The following is a 20,065-nucleotide window of genomic DNA, read 5'->3' on the forward strand; positions in this document are numbered from 1 at the left end:
TGAGAAACCTCAATGCCTCTTCACAAACTCCAACACAGCATCCACAAACCCCTCCGGATTTTCTTCAGCGATATAATGCGCTGCCCCTTCCACACTCACCACCTCAGCACCCTCATGACACTCCCTCGCCATCTCCTCCGCCCCACCCAAAAGCATGCACTCCTTCCCCATCAACACCAACGACGGCACTTTCACCTTCCCCTTTTCAACAATCCACCCCCGATTCTCCTCCGCGTCCCTCTCAAACGCCCGGTAAACCTCCAACCCCGCTCTCACAGCCCCCGGCTGCTCATACGCCAAGACATAGTTATCGACATCCGCCGGCGTAATCGCCGCGCTATTGTACAATAACTTGTCAAAGAAATGCTTCAGGTACTCGCGTTCTTTACCCACAATCAGAAACTCGGGTAAATCGGGTACGCGGTGGAATACGAAGTGGAAGAGGTCTGGTGTTGCCTTGTGTTGCTCGTAAAATGAAGTACCGGGTAAAGGGCACTCGCCCCAGATGACGCTTGCCGTGTCGTCTGGATACCGTGATGCGTATGCGAAGGCGATCATGCCGCCGATGTCGTGGCCGACGACGTGAATCTTTTCTTTGAGGCAAAGGTGCGAGTGCAGGAGGGTGTGCAGGTCCTCTGCCATTTGCGTTTTCTGGTAGCCCGAGGGGGGTTTGGAGGATTGGCCGGCGCCCCGGTAGTCGGGAGCGATGACGCGGTAGTTGGCGTTTGAGAGGGGGGTGATTACATGGCGGAATTGGTAGGATGTTTGGGGGAAGCCGTGGATGAGGAGGATAGTGGCGCGGGGTTTGGAGGAAGGTGCGGGTGCGCAGTCGATGTAGTTGAGGCGGATTTGCTCGCCGGATGGTGTGGTAATTGAGGCGATGTGCTGGGTCCAGCGAGAGGTGTCGATGGGTGGGGGCTGTAGTAGATTCATGGTTGACGGGTCGTAGAGGAGCTGTGGTAGTTGGCATCGAATTATGTGTCTCTGGGCTATATACTGCTGATCGGTAATCGCCTGATTTTGTGGAGTGTAGATTTCAAAGCCATGACGCTCAAACAGCGTCATAACTAATATTAGTATGCGTGATCTCGGGACAAGAAGCAATACCCGTCTGGAAACAGAACTGAATACTCTGAACAATGGCAATTCTGGGATATGGAATGATTGACTTCACTCTGCTCTTGCAATGCTGCAGTGAGGTGGAGTAGAGGGAGATGTTGGCATTATTCCCAATTTTTTTAGCCTACCTGCAATGTACCGTGGACAGAGAAGATACGACTCAGTATGCAGGCGTCCGCGTCAACAGTCTACGATTATCTCACCTTAAAGTACCCTCTATCGTATTTTGTGTATTTAGTGGTACTTGCATATCGATGCCCTAGATTATTCTTGTCAATTTATTTGCAGCAACTTTCGGAGCAGAATCCTGGTTACGGTTTGAATTTTCAAGTGAGAATTCGTAATGCAAAAATCTTTCTGGGAATCTTCCAAATGTTCTTCTGTGTTGCGACTCTACACTGTTTCCAAGCTCGACGATCCGAGTAATTCCGGTGAAATTGCGGATAGGCGAGGGTAGCCAGGGTCATCTTAGTCTCCGGCAAGTAAATCACCAGACAATTCGAGATGCTTTAGCACAACGAATCTGTGAGAATGTCCAAAGATCATAACCTCTTCGCTCATGTCAACCTGGTGCATGGTATCCGTGGTGTACATCGTCAGGAGTTTGATTGAGTTTCTCAATGCCAGTAAGAAACCCAATATACTGGAAACTCGATCCTAATCACGAGCTCCCATATTTCTCCAAGGGCAGAAAATTTATGAGGTGAGTCAACGTTACTTCAGCAATCCTCGAAATTTCTGGGAACCGCAAAAAGCCTCGGAATGTGCCTAGATGTGGCTTCGTCGATATGCTCGCCAGGCTGTGATATTGCATTCATTCCGATATAATTCGCTGCACCATGTTCGCATAACAAGGAACATTTTGTAACCAGCATCGAGTTTTGAGTGTCAGTTATTAATCAAAAAGCCTCAGTTTGGAGGCGGCCAATGGTTCCGCGGAGATGGATGGGTACTCGGGGTGTTGAGGAAGGAATCGCGAAGCAACCGATCTATTGGATCGATCGACTAATCAACATCTGACAGATGATCGGGTATGCGGCCATGTACAGTTTTCTATGGATTTGTTAGGAGATTCTCGTTAGCATGTGTAAACTCGGGGGCAATGGGTGGCGCATCCAGAGCTGGATGTAAGGGATATGTCGAGATGGCACTGGTATTCCGACAAGAGTACACGGTACTGGGTTAGCCGGCCGTGAAGGTGTCTGGGAGAAGATAATGCATTGACAAAACGCCGGTGTCGCGTTGACATTGAGCATCCAGCAAGCGAGGGCCAATGCGCGTATATGAAGAAGAGCGCATACGTCCTCTTTCTAATGTCTGGCGTTGGTCTCGTAGTAATCAGTTATGGGGGCGTGCTTGATTTCCCGATGTGATACGAGAGTTGGCTGATAAGACGCGGTGTGGCTTTCTCGGCCGGGTCCATTGTGCGGCTGTCGATGTGTCAAAAGAGCGAGACACCAAGATGCCCCTCTTCAGGCACAGTGCAGCTTGGGCGCACTAGCAATATGTTGGGTCGGGTCGGTCCGGAAATTGCATATATTCTTGCGACACGGTGATGCCTCGAGTGCTTTATGGCAGGATGGAGGAACGGGAGGATTGGCATGGGTGCCACGCGCTAGAAGCACGGCCCTGCTTTCGAGGCGTTGCGACCGCGATCTGCCTAAGGCCCCTGGCCAGATGAAACTCGGGCACCTTCAACTGTCAGTCTGGTTATGCTTATTCTCCTGTCAGAGACGCATAGTTGCCGTAGACTCTGTCGCACATTGTGCGCGTATTCACCCCAAATGTATCACATTACCGCCTTGGCGCAATCCCCCCTCACAATGTCGCAATGGTCGTTGAGCACCAACGGCTACCGTCTTGCTGACCCGATTGCATATGAGCATATAAAGACCCAGACTTAGGCATCAGGTTAGGTCAAAACCAGTCATAACTGATATCCCTCCCATTACTACAACAATGCCGTCCCACGGAGAGCGAAATATGGAGCACGGAAGCGATGCTTACGCTGCCACCTTCAACCAGGGCCATCTAGCCCTCCCACCTAGCCAGAGATACACCATTGGTGAGTTCTCGTCCATGTCCAGGCGTTGCGAGCAATTGCTAACCTAGACCGACAGTTACCTGCATGGATGCACGAATAGACCCAACAAGGGCATTCGGAATACCACTCGGAGCCGCCCATGTCATCCGCAACGCAGGCGCTTCTGTACGCGACGCCTTTCGATCCATCATCATCTCACAACAACTGCTCGGCACAAGGGAAGTGATGATTGTCAAGCATACCGGATGCGGCATGCTCACATTCGACAACCCCACTGCCAAAGCTATCATTTCCAAGAAGAGGGGAGAGGTAGCCGCAAGAGAAGTGGAGCACATGGACTTTCAGCCCTTCCACAACCTGGAGATCCAGGTCAAGAAGGATGTACAATGGCTGCGCATCAAAGCAGTAGAGGAAAACATTCGTTTCAGTGGCTGGATATACGACGTGGAGACGGGGAAGACAAAGCGGATAGTCTGATGTTGTTTCCCGATAGCTCGTGGTGAGCCAATATGATATACCCAGATGAATGTAAAATAGTCTCCTTGTTCTCTTGTAGATTCTTTTTCGCATCTGTCTCGGCGATACCGGCGTTAATTCTATTCATTTTTCCTTTCACAGACTAGCTCATTGATTAGTCCCCTGTCTAGCCTCGAACCGTGACTCTTACCATAACTAGCTCGACACCAACTACCGGAAACACACACGATATACTGTCCTAAACAAAAATTTCCTGTCATGGAACCCGAAAATGCATCACTTGAAGGCATCCCGGATGAGCTTCTCTTGGAGATTCTGCTCCACCTCAGCACCATCCGCTCCTTTGAAACGTGTTCGACAATTTATGACAAGAGAGAGAAAGAGAAGGCACGCCAACGGGAAAATCGCCTACGTCAGCTATCACTATCCAATCTTTGCCGCACTTCTCGCCATCTAAATCGTCTTGCTATTCCTGCTCTCTATGCCGCATTTACGGGGTCCTCGACATGGTTCGGCATCTGGTCTCTTAGACGCTTCCACTATGAAATAACAGCACCAAGGCACTCCCTCGGTAAAGATCACACATATGCTAGGTATCTCCGGTATGTAGAAAACCGATTCACCGACAGTAAAGGCAACGATATGGTCGCAACCCTGGACAATCCTCAAGACTTGTCCATGATAAAGGAATACTTTTCTTTACTAGCTGGCGTCGTCAATTCTGCCCCGAACTTGCAGCATATTAATGTGACTAGCACGGAGACTGGCAGAGTCTCTTTTTGGAAATACGTCATACATGAGAAGTACAAAGGGACTCCCCGCTTCACATTACTTGCCGACCACGGTCTTAGTCGGCTGAAGACCTTATGTATCCAGACTAATTTCGGAGAAGAAGATGGGGAGGCCAGAGAATCACTCTTTGACAGTATCTGTTCCGCAATGGCATCTGTGCCGTCGCTCTCTGATGTTCGAGCTACCGGGGTTATGGTGAAAAAACTCATTAAACAAAAAGTGAATTTTGGTCAGTTCAGGAATCTGCAACGCCTCGAACTGACCGAATGCCTTATGGACTTTCGGCCAATGGCAATGATTCTATTAGCATGCGAAGGGCTCCGACACATCGTTTGCTCATGGGAATACCTCGACTGCCTCCAACAAACAATAGCTGACTTTAGGCCGGGTTTACTGAAACACTCCCATACATTGGAAACACTTTGCTTAGATTTTCGTGAAGTCCGATACGGTACTGGGGCCAAGGAAGAACCTGGGCGCATTGGTTCGCTGGGGCAGTTCGAGCATTTGCATACACTGACAATATCTCAAATGTACTTTTTGACTGCATTTGAGGTTGGCCACAGGGAGTATTGGCCAATGACTCCATCCAAAATCGCCGAAATAATGCCATTCAGTCTCAAGCGATTGAACTTGTTTGTCGAGGTTTTCGATATGGAGGATGAAATTCCAGCAACCTTGGATGATGAGGAGGATCTATGGAATTTATTTGAGGCCTGCAAGACATCTTTACCAAACTTGTCAGAAATCACTGTTATAGGAAACGGCGATATCTATGGAGCAGGGCGGATTATGGATACTTTTGAGCAAGCTGGAGTCCGTTTTGAAGTCATCACTGATCACTGAGTTTTGATGATTGGCAGAAAGACGGGACTTGCATCACATGTGGACAGCATCCTGCATGCAAGACTATGTAATGGCCGGTCTGGCGTCGCGTCATGTAATTGCTATGTGGTGGTATGGTTAACAGATAGCAATCACACCCGCCATAAAATGCTGTCTTCCCACCGAAAGAAAATTTTACTGCTTTTACAAGTATACCTGAGCCAATGTCTCTAATTACACGAAGCTGCTGAATATTTGCAAGTTATTCGTATCATATGCTTGATCCCAACATAAATTAACTTTACCATTGTCTTACTTCTATTGTCCACTATATACACACTCCTCTCACTTGCACAATAGGATGCAAGTCTAGTTGCGGCTTTCACCCATGTTCTTGCGCCTCTATCAGTATTCATGTTCAGTTCCGACACTTTTGTTTTCTTTCGCTTACTCGCGGTGAATGCGCCTTGTACTTATATCTTAGCTCACTTCTATTTACCTTGTACATTCTTGTATCCGAGGAGAGCCCATCACTTGCAAATCACCGCTTTATTCAAGGTCATTTGTTGTTGCCTTTACTATCTCTCATTCACCTTACCTTACGCTTGGTTACCGGTTTCTATATAAGCTTCCAAAACTCCCCCCAACAGCCTTCACACTTCCCACACTACTTATGCTTCTCATACTTATCACATTTCTTATAACAGAAGATTCTTGCCTACGTCCTCAATATGACTCCTTCCATTGTTTCCAAGACGGCTGCTTCCAACGGAACCACTGATTCCAGCGTCGATGCGTATGACGAGACCACTGCTTCCACAGCTACGGAAAGCACATCTACGGTAGGTCTCCCAGCGATGAACACACTCCAGATTTGGAGAAATCTCCTCCCCCTCCCTCCTCAGCCTTTCAAGAAGTCGAAGTGAGTAGTGATGGGAATGATATTGACGGATCTGGTATGAAGGACTTGGGCGATGTCGACGCCAGCGTTCTGGCATCACCATCCACTTCATCCAAGTCACTGACAGAGATCGAGACGACTGCGATCGATTCCAGCGAAGAACAGTGCTCTGAGAAGGCCCTCGATGGCACGGAGAACAGAGATGATGGCAAGACCAGAGACCAGAGCGATCAAGTCAAAAAGACCGCCGTAGCAAGCGCTACCGCAAAGTCCGAATCACCCAGAAAGGTACCACAGCCATCACCTGTACTAGAGCATGAGATCAAGGAAGAGGTTCCAATCACCAACGATGAAGATATCGATCATCAAATGCAACCAAGGGCCACTCATGAGACGATAGGGACGTTCAAGTCAGGCTACAGCGTACCACCGCATATGCGTCCTGACTTTCCGTCCTCATTTGCTCGGCGTGCTGAGACCATGAGTTCCAGAGTGAGTTATCATCTTCATCTTTCACTTACACTATGATTTACTGAATCCAGCAGATAATACCGTCAAACAATGTCCCTCGCTTCCACAACAACCTACGCTACAACAACACCCACCACGGCTCTCGCGGCGACAACATCCCATCCGAGCAAATGGTCCGACTCAACGCGCAGATCCTCAAAACGAGACAAGAGCTCGATCAAGAGCGCACCAAGAATGCCAACCTCCGCAAGACCATCCAAGACGCCCAGCACGAGCATCTCGAAGCTGCCTTCTCAAGCATGCTCGCCACGCTCCTCCGCGAGCAAACCGAAGCCCTTGCCCTCCAATCCCGTGCAGCCACCCACCAACGCTCCCTCGACATGCGAGAGAAGAAAATATCCCAGCAAGAAGCCTTCCTCGCCGCCGGTCAAAAGCACCTCATGACCAAGCTCGACCAGGACACTTCCACTTCCATGTCCGCCGCCCACTACGCCCACCTCCACCAGCAAATGGAACTCGACAAGCAAGCCCACATCGCAGCCCTCGAGTCCCGCATGGCTATGGAGCGCCAAACCCTCACCCTCCACGCCGCCGCCCAGCACAAACGCGAGCAACAGTACAAGACCCTCGTCCGCCAGTCCATCGAAGCCGAAATCGCCGCAAACTACATGTCCAACGCCGAAGCAGAGTCCCTAGCCGAGGTCCGTTTTCAGCGCGGTTTCGATGCCGGCAAGGACGAGGGACGCAAAGAGCGGGCTAGGGAAGAGAAGGAAAGGGCGTATCTCGAGGGCTACCGAGCTTGTTTCCAGGCACAGGCTGCACTGAGTTCTCTACGCAAGGGGGCTAGTGCTGAGGTACAGGGTCTTCTGGATCTGATGGGCGAGGAGAATTTGTTTAGTGTGGGTCTTAGGGTTGGGAGGATGGAAGCTGCTTCCAAGGTTGAGGTGAGCAGGGTGGCAAGCAAGGAAGAGGAGGAGAGCAGTGGATACGGTACAATGATTTCAACGACTCTTTCGCCGCCGCCTTCGCCGGTACCGGTGCAAAGGATGACTCTTGCAGCTGAGCTGAGAGGGTATACGCCGTTGATGCATAACGGGGAGGTTGTGCTTGCCAACTATGATCCTGCTGGCGTTGGTGTTGCTTCGCCTGAGAAACATGCAAAGAACGGTGCGAAGGAGCATCAAGGAGCCGATCTGATCGATCTCTTGTAGGAGGAAGGACGAAGGGAGAGTTGGGAAGGGGATCAAAGGATCACAAAAGCGGTATATTGGATTGGTTGAGCGGGTATTTCTAAATGCACGATAGCGGACAAATCTAAATGCATGATGATACATATTTCCAATTACATAATAAACGGGACACTACTTTGAAAGAACCAGGATGACGAGGATAGCGAGGTCAGTTCTATTATTCAAGGACTTGCATACCGTATTGTGCGTGTGCACAGGACTACCAGCAACCCTTGGTCAGATGCCATGTACGATCCAAGCCAACGAGTATAAGAGGAGGGACCTCTCATGTACAGTAGATAACCATGCAATCCTTCAAGTTCCAACTGTGCTTTCTGTACTATAATCTACCCCTCAGCCCAATGATAGCGTATACCAACGAAGATGAAGCTAAAGGTATTCGTAGTCGCTATAGTAAGACTCGTTGATGCTGCACTCCCTACACCCGTTCAATATGTACACCTGACTCTGTATTAACGTCCGTGAACAACAGGTCCATGTCCCCTCTCGCCCAGCATCGGTTTTCTCAGTATAGGACCATGAGGCCCCTGACCATACTCGTCTGCTTTCTTCTGCGCATCATCCGATAACTTCAGCCCACCGCCTTCTTTACTCCCATGCCCCTCATTCTCCTTCCCCTTCTCCTTCTTATCCCACTTCTTCGCAAAATCCTGAGCCCCACCCCCAATCGCCTTCATCTCCTCATTCTCCTTCCCATCCTCACTCGCAACATACTTCTCCACAACACTTAACAACTCTTTTTCCCCCTGCCCTTCTCTTTCCCTCCGCCAAACCTCAAACTCATCCCACCACCACTTATGCGTCTCCCCATCTTTGCCCAGATACCCCGCGCTACCATCAGGCTTATTGCGCGCAGCCCACGGTTTATCCACAATATAGTGTAGGACAGCAACATACGAGTCGTCAGTCCAGATATTCGTATGCCAATACCGCCACGTCTTAAGCGCATTCGTACGCCATGAAAGGGGGGACCAGCGCCCATCAAATGCTTCATTCAGGAAATCCTGGTCAGGAAACTTCATAGCACGAAGACGGGCATTGCCTAGCTCTTCAAATTTCTGCTTCACAAAGTCTGCAAGCTGTTTGGACGGGCGGTACAGAAAAGTGCCAGAGTTGAAGTTGCTGAGCGTGTAGGGTTCGGATTTGACTTCTGCTAACTGATCCGAGGAGGAAAGGGGCGTCATGGCGCAGTTTTCCTTGGTCCATTCTGCGGGCGCCCAGGCGTCGTGGTCGAGATTGCACACGCAGGTGTGTACGGCCATTGTCCTCATTCCATCTCCTCCAGTTAGGTACTCGTCGTTTTGCGCGTTGAAGACCAAGGGGGAAGGGTCGGAGAAGATCATCATGTCGGCGTCGAGCCAGCAGAGCCGTTCCCATTTTTGGGGCATGTCCCATAGGTCGAAGACACGGAGCTTGGTCCATGTATCGATGAAGCGCTCGGCGACCATGCCATGGGCGGTGCCATCTTCGGGGAGGCGGAGGTGCTCGACGGGTTGAAGGATTATGTTGGAATGTTTGGCTTCGGCGGCAAAGGCGGTGACTGATGATTCCGGAAGGGTGTCCGGGGTGTAACATATGATCAGTGGCGTGGATGGCGAGTGCTTGTGAAGTGTATAGGCGAGGAGAATGGCACCCGCAAGATACGAGGGCCGTGTAAGGAGAGTTACATAGGCATTTTTGGAAGGTGGACCACCGCGTCTAGATTCGCCCGCCATTTTGAAGAGCGGTAGTTTGAGTTACACCGAAAAAGCCTTGAGCGTACCTGCAATTGGATAGTAGAAAAGTGAACAGAGATCGAGGTACATATCTGTACTACTACAGTTCGCTTGTCCCACCACACATACGCGCTGACGTCACGACTCATGTTCCGAGAGCCGGAACCAACGATGCGTGTGTTCGAAACATGGTGGTACAGGCAATGCACTGGCCGGAAATGAATGGATGGGTAGATGCGTATGGGCATAGAGAAGAACGCAAACATGTGGTGTTATAGTTTCAAACTACGGGTATCTTGGAAATTTCACGTTGGCTATGACCAGGTTCTGTATCGTACACGCCCAATTAATACTGCTGTCCGTCTTCTTTGGCAAGCGCCTTGCCCCAGGCGCTCTCAAAAGGATCGTCTACCTTCTCACTATTACTATTGACCACATTGTTCTGGACAGCTGCATCATTAGCGGGAATCGCCTTTGACAGTTGCTCTTCTGCCACAGGAGGCTGGTAAGAAGTCACTGCCTCCGGGCTCTCGTACTCAAAATTGCTCGAGTACACCACGGCTGCAAATGCTTCCAAGCCACCTACAGATTCGATAGCGGCCAGATACTCGTTGTTTGCCCCGCTACCAATGCTGTGTGCTTGTCGACAGAAGACGGCAAGACTGTTGGCAACCTTGGCCTTTACGTCGCCGCCGACAATCTCTGTTACGCGAGCGTGATTGTCGGAAACGGGCGGGATCTTGTATGAGAGGTGAGAAATCTTGTCGTCAACAAGATGAGAAAAGGCAGCGTCGAGAAGTTGAGTGAGCACGTGGGTGAAGGCCGGTGAGTCAATCAAATCAGAAGTCTCGTCAATAAGGCGACGAAGAGAAGTAGCCGTGGTAGGTGAAGTGGACTCGGAGGATGAAGTCATGCCTGACTCGCGCAGAACGTAGTCCTCCTGATCTTGGGGTGGGAGGAGAAAGGTAAGCCATTTGCATGTCCTGTTGATTGTTATTTGGAGTTTTGAATGGGAAAGACGGGTAGCATACCTTCGTTCTTCCTCAGTCGCACCTTCAACCCTCTTGCGAACCTCCAAGGTAAGCTCCGACAGTTTCTCCAAGGTGATCTCTTCCCTCGGGTTGAGAAGACCAAAGACTTCCTGGACTGCAGTCCTCACTTTTTCAATCAGATCCAAGCATCCCTTATGGAGTAGCCACCAGCTCAAGCTAAGGTACCTCCGGTTTGTCTCAAAGTCGTTGCCGTAGGCCTGTTCAAAGTTGTCGTCGTCGTGGTTCTCGAGGTTGATGCGCGAGCCCTCGGCAGTAGGCTGTGGTGCAGCAAGAGAAACAACTGAGGCGAGATAATTGCGACGGCCAAGTAGGTTCAATTGGATTCGCGTAAGAAGGGTGAGGAGGCAGAGGGTGTAGAGAAGGGTAAAGGCTCGGGTTATGGCTGGTTAGATTAGCACATGCACATCATGGCCGTGTTGCGAGAGAGGCACGTACAACTAATCTTCATCTCATTCCATAGCTGTGCCTTTGTCTTCTTGGGCTTCTTGTCGGCGCTGGCCTCGGGTCCGCCCTCAGCCGGGCCGGCGGCGTCATGGTCTCCAGTAGCGATCTGGCTGGCGTGGATGAAGCTATCCGTCTGGAGGCTGGAGCTTTTGGCGTCATCATCGGCAGTGTCTGCGACGCTTGGTGGCGCTGAGCTTGCAATCTCGCTGGGGCCAACGCTCCTTGCCAATCGCTCTGCCTTTTGCTTTTGCAGCTCTTCCAAGACTTGCTCGACGGGAATGGCCTCGAGTATGTTCTCCGTCGCAGTGGGAAGGATAGCGAGGACGGTAAAAGTGCAGTCTTCCTGGTTCTGCTCAAAGCGACGGCGCAGGCTGTAGTGCGGTTAGCAGCTCGTCTCGGTGTCGCGATGTGATGGCGCACTTCTCCTTTGCGATGCGATCATCGCTCATGCGCTGTCTCGCCTCCCCGAGCTTGCCCAAGACATACTGCCCCGCCAGATAACCAGCTCCAAGCACTCCGGCACCGATGGCAAAGTTTGTGCGATTGCGCCTGAACCAGCGACGCGTGCTCTGTATCATGATGTAGGTTGACCAAGGGCGACGCCGCCCGTGTGTTTGCGGGTGGATCAGGCGTCGCGTGTGGGGAAGACCGTGTCACGATACTCTGGACCGAGGCCTACTCGGAAGGTAAACTCTCGGCCGTCTATCGGATACCTCTCGGGCTAGTGAAGCTGCAGTCACGTGCATAAGGCATGAAGTATCATCTGAACATTGGATAACTCTCCAAGAATTCGTCTCAATTTACTTTGACTGCTATGTTATACGTCAATTTACGAAACGATCCTCTAGGTCATATAGCCCCTACGTTAGTAATCAATTACTACGAACGTCTCATCTATCAAGATGATATAGCTCTAGTTCTGTAACGTCTAGTCCCGGTATTCCCGTACCTACTCAAGACAAGCACTATTTATCTCTTGTATTACCCCGAGCTTCTTTATTATCCTGATCTTCTTATATCCTACTACTCTGAATACCCTCTAAACAGTAGAGACGGAGATTTCAACTCCTTGGAGACTAAGTCCACCAGCATCACCAACACAGGTCTTCTCTCGTCCAACTCTATCGCCTCGTCCTTGTTGGTATATCTACTCCTTCACCTCCGACATCTGCTTGAAACTTCTACCAGAGCGAGAAGCATCGTGAACGTGTTGCGAGATTATCTTGAAGGGGGAGAACGTTTGGCTACTCTATGCTGCGAAGTGTTATCGGGTTGCAGAAGATAATTATAGGAGATTGTAACGAGCTATTTTGCATTGATTCGGTCCGCCAAAACATTCCACGTATCGAGTACAAACTACAACCACACCGATGGTTTTCTCGAGCATTGGTATTTCTTAGGAAAGAGTCTCACCGACATGGCTCCGTGCATGTCGAGCTACCTATGCTTACTAGGTGTTTAGTGGAAGTAAGAGCGCCTGGGTGATTGGAGAGAGTCCTCTGGCTAGACCTTTTGTAAACCAAAGCACCGAAATACTATCAAAATATGGGGTTGCCTTTCAAAAAATTTGTTTCATGCTAATCTCCGTTTTGGCGCAACTCTTCTTAGCGCTGCATCTTCCTTTACTGACATAGGCTAGCTGATAGCCTATTACTTAACTAGGTTTTTACTCCTTATAGCTCCTTATAATGATTGGTTTGCATATAACTTACTTATGGCGTTGTAATCATCTGCTATTGGAAAGGCTATATCTCGGGTCGTTAGGCTGACTAGTGTTATTCTTCGTACAGTTAACCGTATACATAACAGTGCCATCTTTGCTGGCTTCTAGGTTACCTAATTCAATTTATCTCTAATTCACAAAAATTCTTGGCATAGGTTTAGGGAATAGCCTCTGGTCTGTGCTAAGTAGACCAACTTTCACATCATTCATATAGCACGTTAGTTACTCTCGACCCTACTTATTGCCAAAACCGCGATCTTTCTAGTTGTGAACACTGAGCGTATTTTCTACTCGCATCCGTCTTGGATGCTTATGCTTAGATCTCAAGGCGTATCCCAAGAGGCTAACCTAGTGCACTAGTATGTGAGGAAGAAATATCTGTAATATAAGTATATGGACCTGCACTTCCAATCGGCAGCCATCGCCATTCCATCTCCTCACTAAACCCAACTATTCACGACCTGTGACGCCATTCCAGTCACGAAAAAACGACACGCCGTCACCTGGAACGAACATTCCCTCTTTCCTACAATGGCCAAGCTTACTTTCCTCGCCACTGTGGCCGTCCTCCTCTTAACCGCAGTAGCGCGCTAGGTAGTAGTTCTCGGCTCGTGCTGCTTTAATGTCCACGATAGCTGTCTCCGCAAAGGTGCTGTGGGCTGTGTTTTCTTCAACGGCAACCAGTACTGTGTGCAGCAAGACAGCCAAGACGAGTGCAAAGCCGCATGCCGAAAACTTCTTGGACAGAAGCCGACCGACAATAACTTCTTCCTTTACACAGTCTTCGGAGGGTAAGTTATAGAGGGGAATATTGTCACTAGTAGCGTTGTATCGGACGGCTTTAGGGCTAACGTTTTTCGTCTAGATCATTGCCTACTTGCTTTTGCACCCAGTGGGATACAAGCACAGAAACCGGCAATTGCTAGTGTTTATCTCTTTCACGATCAAAGACAGATTAGGTGTCATCACATTGTGGAAGAAGGCGACTATCAGATTAACGGGATGTACTTACTCAAGTAAAAGTATAATAGTGATAAACAAAAAGTTTCTGTGTGTTTAACCAGCTATACACGTCGTGTCTTAGGTCAAGGTTCATTGCCTGGTCGAGCCAGTAGTCCCAGCGTGCCTCGTTTGCTTTTCGTCTCTGTCTTTCCGTATCCACAACAACATGTACACATGGTCACGATGCAAAAGATCGGTTATCATTCTTTATCTACCGAAGACCTACGAAAGAAGAGCATATTCGTTATGTAGGAAAATACTGAATGAACAACTTAATTCCAAAGATTTGCATCTCTCTCAGCCCACCCATCAGCTCAATTTAATCTCAGCCACGTGCCTATCGCTGCCTATTACCCTCACAAATCAGTGTACCAGTCTAACCAGCATAAGCGTCAAGGCGTTAAGTCATGTGTCTTGTCGTAGATTCTGATGAAAAGGATCGTATCGTATGGTTCGTTTCATGATGCTGATGCCGCATTTGACGTTATTGTGTCCGTCTGCACAGTGGCAGGGGTCGGCATGGTCGTACTAACCGGCAACGATGGTTCTCGCTTGAAAGGGCCGGTCGGTGATGTCGCTCTATTTTAGTGGCGTATTAGAAAGCTGTTCGTTTTATGATACCCATGTGTATCTTAGAACGAAATGTAGACCAAAAGGTTGGCCTGAAGAAAAGAAGAAGACGAGAAAAAAAGAGAACCGAATGCTGGATGATCCACCAAGAATATCCAGCGCGATAGCATATGATGTGGCCAGTGTATCGGAGTGGAAATCATCGGGCAGCCACGAGAGGGATTACATTCCAATGAATTAGTAGTGCAAGACACTACTAACGGAGGGAGAAATTCTGCAAGCAAAGAAAAGGAGAAGACTTGAACGGTACATTGATAAGAAGAATGTATGGCCCATAACACGGCCATGAAAGGAAAGAAAAGAGGTTATGTGTGACGTGGGTTTTCGTTCAGGAGCCTTGAAATGTTCTTAGTACTACCAATGTACCCTTGGTGTCACCGTGTAGCGTTGGGCAGGGGGAATAGGTGAGGATGAAAAACTTACTTTGCTGCTGCTGCTGAGCCCCGTTTGTACACCAGGGTCTATCCTCATGTCTGTATGTTTAACGCCCGTGTAGTTGACGATACTATGACTAATCCATGATAACCGGTAGGTAAGGACATCCTAATGCCGTGGATATGGAACAAGTGGCAACTTCTCCTAGTGCAACATACGAAAAGCGTACGAGAAAACACTAGCAGAAGACTAAAGAGTTGCAAACCTTGGATGTTGCTGAAAATCCCGGCGGTCGCTCGATCCATGGCTTCATTTGAACATCCAGTTGAGACTTCCGGATGATACTATAAAACATGTCCAAATGTGGCTTTGAAAGTATGGAAATTATACCAAGTTATCAATGCATGAGAATGATGCATTTCCAAACCCATGGATTAGTTGAGAAATTGAAATTTGTTTAGCCTGGGGGATTTTCATCCGGGCGGTATCCTTGCACTGGGCTCCAAAACTCTGGGGTGTTTTTGGAGTAGAAACTGCCAGAGGTTGTGGTTCCGGGGGTCAAAGACATAGGAAAGGAGCCACTCGCTTCGGTGAAGACAACCGGGCCATGATAATCCATTTTCAGGAGTTGTGGATCAATAGTGCTCTCAAATGTAACATTTGAGTATGCACTGTAAGAATTTAAAGTGGCTGGAGCAGGTACGTACCCAGACAACTCCGACTGTGCACCCTCTTGCATATCTTGGGCCCAATGTGGACTTGGGCTCCCCGATACAGTGACAGGCGTTGCTATCGACACTGTTTGAAGAGAGGGTTTGAGCTCATATGACAGTTCTCGCAAGTGCTGAGGAGCTTGAGCTTGCGGTTTGTGCTCGTTCGTTGCATTGGCTGTTAGTGTTGCTGAGTCGGAAATTGGTTGAGTATTTCTGGAATTCTATGTGAGATATGCTCAACAATTCCTGAGGTCACTGACCTTTGTGGCGTGCTACTGGCGCCTCGAGAATCTCTGTATCTGTCTCTTTCACCACCAACGTGCCTGCACTGCATCGTATCAGCTTTGCACAGTCCAGTCTTGTTTATAAGGAATTCAGGCTTTCTACTTTTGCTTTTTGACGCTTGCAACTATCGCAAGCGCCGATCTTCCTCATCTGCTTGTAGGAGATCTTCTCTGATGCGGTCATCTTCTTCCTCCTTTGGCGCTGCACTAGGGGTCTGTTTGCAATACTGAAAACAATCTCTCGTCCAGAAGCATTGCTTGGAACGGTTGGAGGCTGTTCCAAGAATACTTTGTTTGTAGGACTTCTTCTACCATGGTATCCATCCGTGATATTCGGAGGTGACAGTTGAGCAGTTGGCGAATAGGGCGGTGATCCCGTTCTCTGGTGTTGACAATCGTGTGATGCTACTTCAGGCATCAAGTTTGTTGGACGGGTTTTAGATATCAAAGCTGCTTCACTTGCTTGCATATTCTTGAGTTCTTGTTGTAGGAAATCAATGGCAGCCATATGCTTCCTCTCTCGCAGATTCGCACCTTCCGGATACCGCCTCTTGAGACTTTCGAGCATGGCATCAGAATATACTGACTGTTTGAATATCATACCATACCATGGAGGCTTGTCGTCGCTTGTTGGATACTCTCGATCGATGAGGTCCATTACTGATGCACCGCCTAAACTCGCCGTTAGACTCAACAATGGCGGTTACCCGTGAGTACATACTCGATCACACAGGCTATTGTTCCAGACTCCTTCTGACTTTCACACTCCTTATCAGCGTTCAAGCAGTAGTCTGAGACCAACAAGTCTACGCTTTTGTATTCTCTTGTTCCTTGGTATAGGTGGTCGTAGTTGGATACATAAACTCACATGTCATACAAAAGGTTGGCCAGCAATGTCTGAAAGACAACTGGAGATTGTAAGGTAGAGTGGCGACTGAACAATGTCCGTTGTGGTCGCATAAACAAGGTGACTCCTAGGCATCCGTCAGATGTCTGGAGAAGGATTGGACGATATCACGGAGTCCCAATTTGGTCAAGCGGACCCGAGCTCGTATAGACGGCGTCCGGATCGGGGTGAACGGGTGTTCTCTTAGTGAAGACGGTGTCTAGATTCTATAGGATGCAACGTTCATACTTATAAGTGGTCCAATTAGTGTCACACAATGAGAGACCTACCCACACGCATTTGCAGTGTCAAAGTATGGGGCGCAGTATGCTGGAGGACCAACTCGCTTATAAGTTGTGGCGTTTTCCATTGGACCAAAAAGTCTCAGCCTGCTCTCACCTTGGGCACTCTGCCTTGGTATCGGGCAGCTATGCAGACTTGTGTAACCAGTCTTCGGCGCGGTATAGTATCCTAGTGGTCCTAGAAGGCCATGTTCGAGTGTCGTTGTCTCTGCATAACGGCGCATGGTGATGTGATAAGATTGCTGGCGAGACAACCACGCGTCACCAGAGTATAAGCTTCCTCGCACGACTTTAGTCCCAATGTATGCAAGTGTGACACGAGAGGATCGAGTATGAGGTTATGAACAAAAGATGGGGTCGGAAATGTCGAGTTGCGCGTTCCGTAGTTGGCAACCACCTATGGATGGACCTAATTGGCCTAGCCTCAAATGACATCACGTGTACATTACATAGCTTTTTGGGTCGTGTAGCCCAGTGGAGCCGAGCTGTCACGTTACACTAACTCCATTACTACAATCTTCTTAAGATCTCCATACTAACCTTACTACAAAAAGCAAGACCCATAAGTCTAATTAGACTAACTGCCCCCAGTTGTGGTCTTACAGTAGATAAGATAGAGCGATTTTGAGTTCGTTAGCCGCAAAGAAGTATCCAGGGCCTCTATGCATCCCGTGTCCGAATCCAGGCTGAAGTCCGCTTGTACAGGATCATTCCGCATGCGTGCTCAGCGGTATATATTGAATTTCTCAGGATTCTGGAAGAGGACTGGAGGTATCCCAGTTACTAGCCAAGTACCATGTGGCGAGGTATAAGACCGTGATAGTACAGGGATATTACACAAACGACAAAGCTCACGCTAAATTCTCCCGCCAAAACTATCTCAACGACTTCTCAACGGTGAAGAACAGTAATGTTACTGTTTGCTTTACTACATGAGAGAAATACACTCTACTTCCCTTAACCAGAGCTACCAGCCTTAGATTCGAGCTCAAGAATCTTCGTAACTGCATGTTCGGCCGCAATCATAGTGATAACCATGGTGTTTCCGCTCGGAACCTTGGGGTGGATTCCAAGATCAATCACAAACAAGTTATCTGTACCATACACTTTGCAGTTTGTATCAACGACGCTTTTTCCGCCCTTGGTACCGTCGTCAGTGCCCATGATTGTAGAGCTTGTGACATGGTATCCAGTGCTAATTCCGTTCATCTTAATGATTTCTGCGCCGTTGGTATTTGGCCCGCCAGAGTATACTAGTCTTGATCCTGGAGTACGGGTGATGGCGAGCCAGTTGTCGAGTTCAATGGCAAGGGCTTCTTTGTCTGCAGCCGTTTGCAGTAGGGCACTCTTGGTGTAAATAGCTTTCCCGGCGGCGTCCATAGCCATACTGCCTACTGTTGTGGTTCCTAATGTAACCTGATAGATGACAGAGATCTGATTGTTCGCTCTTGAGAAGCAATGCGTTTGAATCATGATTTTGTGGCCATCGCTGGTTGTCACGGTCCTGAATGTGTTGAGACGGAATGGTGCTTCTGCGAGCACGCCTGAGCCTTTCGCGAACAGATCGATGTTCTCTTGACTAGGATTTTTTATTTCGCTGTTAGTCAATCCTTTCATATTCCCACCAGTTACGTTGAATGTCGCAAAAAGAGCCGCATGATCCTGAATTCGCACGCCCACAGGGCTTATAATCCAGACACTCTCATCGGGAAGTGTGACATTGGCTGCCTTTGCAACGTTGATTTGAGCGATAGGGCCAATACCTGAATTGAAGAGAAGGCGAGGTGTGGACATAGCGCCTGCAGCAAAAATGACTTTACCGCCCTTCTTAATGTTAATGATCCTTCGCTGATTGCTCTTGTCGATAACTTCGACGCCAGTGACTGTCGAATTCTTGCGGACCGCACGGATAACTCTTGTATGTAATTCAAGTTTGAAATTCGGCTTGCCCTGCGCCAAGGGCAAGTATGTGCGTACGGGGCCAGCACGAAGTCCATTAATAACGTTTTCTGCGCTGTGCCCGTAGATCTTCTGTTTATCGTTCGGATTCGCGATAGTATTGACCGAGTTGTAACCTGCCTGAGTAAGCTCTTTCGATAGAACATTATACACAGCGGAATCGTAATAACGGCCATCTGAGGATGGGGTAATGGTTCCTGGATTTCGCTTGTAAAGTTTCGCAGCTGAGGTTTGAATATCGTCCCATCGCCACCCTTCCGGCCAAACCGCATCAAAGTCATCACGCGATGGGTTTATGTAGTTCAAGCTATTCACGACTGTGCTGCCACCCAAAACACAGCCCGACAGGTCGGGGGTATCGTCGCAAAACGCATTAAGGCCGGGAAAATCACCGATTGAAGCTCCGAGGGCTGGGACGTCGAAAGGAGTGACAGTATTATTCCACGAAAGAGTGTAATTGCCGCCTGATGAAAAGAAAGAAGGACCACCTCGCTCAAGAAGAAGTACAGATGACCCTCGTTCTACGAATCTTTGAGCTGCGATGATTCCAGAAGCTCCTCCTCCTACAACGATGTAGTCGTACGCAGTCGTGTATCCGTAATTTCCTGAAGCCGAATTCTCAGCATTTGTTTTGACGAGGGCCAGTGCAAGACTGGCTGTTGTAAAGATATGACGAATGGCCATTTTGATGTTCGGGTAGATGAGGAAACCTTAGTGTACCACGATAACGGGCTTATCTCATGTAGTCGTGTATTTATATTGCATCACTGGTCAAGTTTTCGTCCGTCCTGGAAACATATCACGGTATACGTACGGCATAGTACTCTATCCGGTTGTTCGCACCTTTTCGGGTAGTAGAGCCGGTCCGCGTCCTTTCGTCAATATAGTAGTGTATATTAGCTATAGCGGAGGAAGAACCAATTCTGTATGCTTTAGCGAGACTTAACCCACTCTATAAGAGCATACTACATATTAAAATACAATTAGAAGAAGACGGGGGTTAATGCCGGGTTGTGAGCCGTCCGTCAAAACTCTTATAGCAGGTGTAGCGAAGGTCCCGCTATTTTAAGCTACCCTGGTTAGGCCTTGCCAGCTTAAGAA

At 48.8% G+C, this 20,065-nt stretch overlaps 9 protein-coding genes across 9 annotated transcripts; 4 read left to right on the forward strand and 5 right to left on the reverse strand.

The window, feature by feature from the left end:
* Positions 1 to 9: 9 nt before the first annotated feature.
* Positions 10 to 933, reverse strand: COCVIDRAFT_29118 (hypothetical protein; the record flags this gene model as incomplete). The annotated part of the gene is made up of 1 exon (XM_014698276.1): positions 10 to 933. One exon carries the CDS (start codon positions 931 to 933, stop codon positions 10 to 12), a length of 924 nt encoding a protein of 307 aa, XP_014553762.1.
* Positions 934 to 3,078: 2,145 nt separating this feature from the next.
* COCVIDRAFT_106849 (hypothetical protein) lies at positions 3,079 to 3,640 on the forward strand (the record flags this gene model as incomplete). The annotated part of the gene is made up of 2 exons (XM_014698277.1): positions 3,079 to 3,184; positions 3,240 to 3,640. 2 exons carry the CDS (start codon positions 3,079 to 3,081, stop codon positions 3,638 to 3,640), a joined length of 507 nt encoding a protein of 168 aa, XP_014553763.1.
* A 258-nt stretch (positions 3,641 to 3,898) lies between these two features.
* COCVIDRAFT_40299 (hypothetical protein) lies at positions 3,899 to 5,278 on the forward strand (the record flags this gene model as incomplete). The annotated part of the gene is made up of 1 exon (XM_014698278.1): positions 3,899 to 5,278. One exon carries the CDS (start codon positions 3,899 to 3,901, stop codon positions 5,276 to 5,278), a length of 1,380 nt encoding a protein of 459 aa, XP_014553764.1.
* A 710-nt stretch (positions 5,279 to 5,988) lies between these two features.
* COCVIDRAFT_18444 (hypothetical protein) lies at positions 5,989 to 7,840 on the forward strand (the record flags this gene model as incomplete). The annotated part of the gene is made up of 4 exons (XM_014698230.1): positions 5,989 to 6,099; positions 6,130 to 6,179; positions 6,314 to 6,650; positions 6,704 to 7,840. 4 exons carry the CDS (start codon positions 5,989 to 5,991, stop codon positions 7,838 to 7,840), a joined length of 1,635 nt encoding a protein of 544 aa, XP_014553716.1.
* A 491-nt stretch (positions 7,841 to 8,331) lies between these two features.
* On the reverse strand, positions 8,332 to 9,594 carry COCVIDRAFT_106816 (glycosyltransferase family 8 protein; the record flags this gene model as incomplete). Its single annotated transcript, XM_014698279.1, has 1 exon — positions 8,332 to 9,594. The coding sequence occupies one exon, from the start codon at positions 9,592 to 9,594 to the stop codon at positions 8,332 to 8,334; it is 1,263 nt and encodes a 420-aa protein (XP_014553765.1).
* A 346-nt stretch (positions 9,595 to 9,940) lies between these two features.
* COCVIDRAFT_29123 (hypothetical protein) lies at positions 9,941 to 11,668 on the reverse strand (the record flags this gene model as incomplete). The annotated part of the gene is made up of 4 exons (XM_014698280.1): positions 9,941 to 10,577; positions 10,626 to 11,028; positions 11,082 to 11,461; positions 11,511 to 11,668. The coding sequence occupies 4 exons, from the start codon at positions 11,666 to 11,668 to the stop codon at positions 9,941 to 9,943; spliced, it is 1,578 nt and encodes a 525-aa protein (XP_014553766.1).
* A 1,767-nt stretch (positions 11,669 to 13,435) lies between these two features.
* COCVIDRAFT_18446 (hypothetical protein) lies at positions 13,436 to 14,067 on the forward strand (the record flags this gene model as incomplete). The annotated part of the gene is made up of 3 exons (XM_014698231.1): positions 13,436 to 13,604; positions 13,707 to 13,835; positions 13,898 to 14,067. The coding sequence occupies 3 exons, from the start codon at positions 13,436 to 13,438 to the stop codon at positions 14,065 to 14,067; spliced, it is 468 nt and encodes a 155-aa protein (XP_014553717.1).
* A 1,210-nt stretch (positions 14,068 to 15,277) lies between these two features.
* Positions 15,278 to 16,475, reverse strand: COCVIDRAFT_29124 (hypothetical protein; the record flags this gene model as incomplete). The annotated part of the gene is made up of 3 exons (XM_014698281.1): positions 15,278 to 15,746; positions 15,794 to 15,861; positions 15,921 to 16,475. 3 exons carry the CDS (start codon positions 16,473 to 16,475, stop codon positions 15,278 to 15,280), a joined length of 1,092 nt encoding a protein of 363 aa, XP_014553767.1.
* A 1,487-nt stretch (positions 16,476 to 17,962) lies between these two features.
* On the reverse strand, positions 17,963 to 19,648 carry COCVIDRAFT_18448 (GMC oxidoreductase; the record flags this gene model as incomplete). Its single annotated transcript, XM_014698232.1, has 1 exon — positions 17,963 to 19,648. The coding sequence occupies one exon, from the start codon at positions 19,646 to 19,648 to the stop codon at positions 17,963 to 17,965; it is 1,686 nt and encodes a 561-aa protein (XP_014553718.1).
* Positions 19,649 to 20,065: the final 417 nt, after the last annotated feature.

Source organism: Bipolaris victoriae (assembly GCF_000527765.1).
Source record: "Bipolaris victoriae FI3 unplaced genomic scaffold scaffold_81, whole genome shotgun sequence".
NCBI classification, from domain to species: domain Eukaryota; kingdom Fungi; phylum Ascomycota; class Dothideomycetes; order Pleosporales; family Pleosporaceae; genus Bipolaris; species Bipolaris victoriae.